This window comes from Plectropomus leopardus, unplaced genomic scaffold (genome assembly GCF_008729295.1).
Source record: "Plectropomus leopardus isolate mb unplaced genomic scaffold, YSFRI_Pleo_2.0 unplaced_scaffold17176, whole genome shotgun sequence".
NCBI classification, from domain to species: domain Eukaryota; kingdom Metazoa; phylum Chordata; class Actinopteri; order Perciformes; family Serranidae; genus Plectropomus; species Plectropomus leopardus.
Window position 1 is genome coordinate 1 of NW_024618472.1, and position 3,251 is coordinate 3,251.

Genomic DNA, 3,251 nt, shown 5'->3' on the forward strand with positions numbered 1-3,251 from the left:
TATGCCCAGGACTAGACATTATGTACTATATGTCATTTGCGCAGTGTTTATCTAAATACTGCATTTATAGAAATGCAAAGATATGACATTAAATCCCATTTAGCTTTTATACTTACCCAAACTCACCAAATGACACATAGCTGTAGGCGCAGACATACCACAGAACCTCATCACTTCAAAAAAGAAAGAAAAAAAAAGACGATGAGGTCACTTGTAAACAAAAAATATCAACCAAACTAAACAGGTGTCTGAGCTTAATACAAACTCTCAATTAGTCGTTTAAAAAAGTTTTGAAATATTCAAATTTTTCAAAAATTCAGAATATCTCAAAAGTCAAACATTTTACACATAAACACAAGCATGACAACATGTGATCAGATGACACGCAAAAACATATTGTGAGCAAAAAAGAAATGCCACCCTTCAGCTACAAGATCAAATGCAGTTGACAGTGATATACAAATGATGGTTAAATGGTTAAAACCATAGACTGTAAGGAAAGAGATAAACACTCAATGGTTAAAACAATTGTGCTTTTTTACAGTGTAATTAGTCAGTATCTCTTAATAAAGGGTAACTTTTATTTTTTATTTTTCTTGGAAACACTTACTGGGTGTTGGAACATTTCTGCGCACCAAAGGTCCTTGAATTGCCTCACCATCACCTTTGTTGACAGCGATGAAGGCAGTGAAGACACTGCTCACTCCTGATTGGACACTGAGCTCCACCACTTTCTTCTTCACTTCATCTTGCTCTCCTCTGTGCTCTTCCTGCTCCATCTCCAGGGAGCGGATCAAAGTCCGAGCAGCCAACCTGTGCACTGTTAATCTGCAGGAGGGAGGAGTACGCATATCAGCACACAGAGTTGCCATAATGCTACTGTTTTTTTAGGTATCTTATGTCTATACCAGCATATCAATGTCAGAGTCAGAGATGCCATATAACTTAATCTGCATGTCAGTGAAAGATCATCCATAGTAAACTCACGCAGACACACAAAAACTGTAATGGCCTGAGCTGTGCAAAACCCTATCAGCCAGGTGAGTGGTTGAGACGAGCTCCAAATTTTTAAACTTTCAGATGAACTGCTATAAGTATTCAGAGATTTAAAGTTACCATAGCAAGTTTGATTCCTCAGGGAAAGAAAAAATACTTTGCACCGTCAAGCGGCAACCTTCAGGAGTGAAAAATGAGGCAGTTCATGTAATTGCCACTTGAGGCTGGTACGAAAATGGCTTGGGTCTCTATATCAAATTTCCCCATACATGACAATGTACAGGGGGTCTGTTTTTATATTACATACCAGTTTACATTTTATTAGTTTTATAGTCCACAAAACACTGCTTGAGTTTCACAGGGAAAAGGTGTTGCACTCATCTCCCAAACAATTGAAGCAAATGGTAACCAGGATTTAAATGCTAATAAAATACATAATAAAACTAAATAATCTCTCCATACTGCTTGTCCAAAGTAATACAAGTATCCTGAAGCCCTGACGTGCCAAGTTTTTTAAAGGCCTGTAGCTTTAAATCCTAGTGTGGGAGTCATGTTCACGCATGCACGCTCACACAATAACAATAAGAGCTGGTCGAATCTGCATGTGTTAACATGCTGCCTGGAAGCCACACACACACACACACACACACAATAGCTTCAAATACAAAAAATGGACATGCAGCTTGCTGCAAACTCCACAAGATTCTCTCTAAAAAAAAAGGTTCAAAGTCTTGTCTTCTGTACTTCTTCTTCTGTATTTTTTGACAAAATGATACATTTAAAGCCATTCTTTGCAATACAATGTATAAGTGTAATATTCTTTAAATAGATAGTATCAGTATTATTTTATTTTCTCTAAATGATCAATTTAAACTCAACATTTGTACAGTCAGGGCTCAATGCATAACAGTGCTGTCTGACCAAAACCTGATTTACCCAGTGTCCTCTGCAGGTGTGAGACTGAAGCGTAGCTGGTTCTGAGAGGGATGACCTGCCAGGCTGTACTTAACCGTCACACAGCCCTCTGCTGCCTCTGAGCTCTGAGAAAGCATGACAGTGTTGGAAATATTACTAAATGCTGAAAAAACATCAGATCAGACAGGTTTTTCACTATGAGGTGGTGACGCTCCTACCTGTCCAGTGAGCTGGGCATAAACCAGTGACCTTTGACCATGAAAAAGTGCTGTGATTGGTGGAGAGAGGACAGTGACAGAGACTTCCTTTGGCACATCCCAGTCAACTGAGATGTCCACCACAGCTGGTTGCAGAGCGAATCGCAGCGATTGCATCACCTAATGAGTAAAAACAGTTTACAAAAAGTTTGGCACTGGGATTTTAATGAATGTATTATTTGGTTACATTTATAACCATATCTTCTGTTCAAAAGGCAATTTTTATGAAAATTGTATGTAATGACTGTGATTTCCTACTTTTGGCTGCATCCTGTCTTTTTCTGTGATGAACTGAGCGTGACCTCCTCCTTCCTTGGCCAACCCGTTGATAAGAGCAGAGCTGGCCCCTTCCCCGATCCCAAAAGAGAAACACCTGAAAAACAGCAGTTTTATTTAAATACACAAAGAATTGAGACATGGGATGTGTTCTGGCAATTTTGCAGGTGGTTGTTGCCTTTTGTGTTTTTGTGGTTTCACCTGTGAGAACCTGAATTCTTCTTCACCAGATTGATGACTTCTTTGGTGTTCCCCACCTCTCCGTCAGTAAAGACAAATAGCTAAGGAGGAGAGTTTACAAATCACTCAAAGTTGCATTACAGCCAGAACACGCAGCGTGTGTTGAGTCATCAAATTGTTCTCTGGGAGTTATAGTGCTGTTTCAATAATATAAGTGGTTTTAAAGGTAAAGTGGAAAGAACAAGGTGTGGTTAGAATGAACCTAAAACAAACAAACGCCTGCTAGTTCAGGAATGAACATGTTAAGTCAAAAAATAGAATAGTAGGGTGTGTGTGTGTGTGTGTGTGTGTGTGTGTGTGTGTGTGTGTGTGTGTGTGTGCGTGTGTGTGTGTGTGTGTGTGCGCATGTGTGTGTACGTGTGTGTGTTACTTGTCTAGGTTGATTGGGAATGCAGGACTGGCTGAAAATATGTTCCAGGGGCCTCAGGATCTCTGTTCCTCCCAGATTAGCCGTCATTTGCTCAACTTGTTTCAGAGCCTTTTCCATGGTCTCTTGGCTGTACTCCACACTCTTACTGCCACCCATGAACACATACACATACAAGCGTGGGCTTGAAAATAAGGAAC

At 39.9% G+C, this 3,251-nt stretch overlaps 1 protein-coding gene across 1 annotated transcript; it reads right to left on the minus strand.

Annotated features, from left to right (window-relative positions):
• Window positions 1-74: 74 nt before the first annotated feature.
• LOC121964785 (von Willebrand factor A domain-containing protein 5A-like) lies at window positions 75-3,241 on the minus strand. The gene is made up of 7 exons (XM_042514973.1): window positions 3,055-3,241; window positions 2,646-2,725; window positions 2,427-2,541; window positions 2,130-2,288; window positions 1,933-2,036; window positions 611-828; window positions 75-173 (listed from the first exon to the last, which is right to left on the minus strand). The coding sequence occupies exons 1-7, from the start codon at window positions 3,208-3,210 to the stop codon at window positions 100-102; spliced, it is 906 nt and encodes a 301-aa protein (XP_042370907.1). The 5' UTR covers window positions 3,211-3,241; the 3' UTR covers window positions 75-99.
• Window positions 3,242-3,251: the final 10 nt, after the last annotated feature.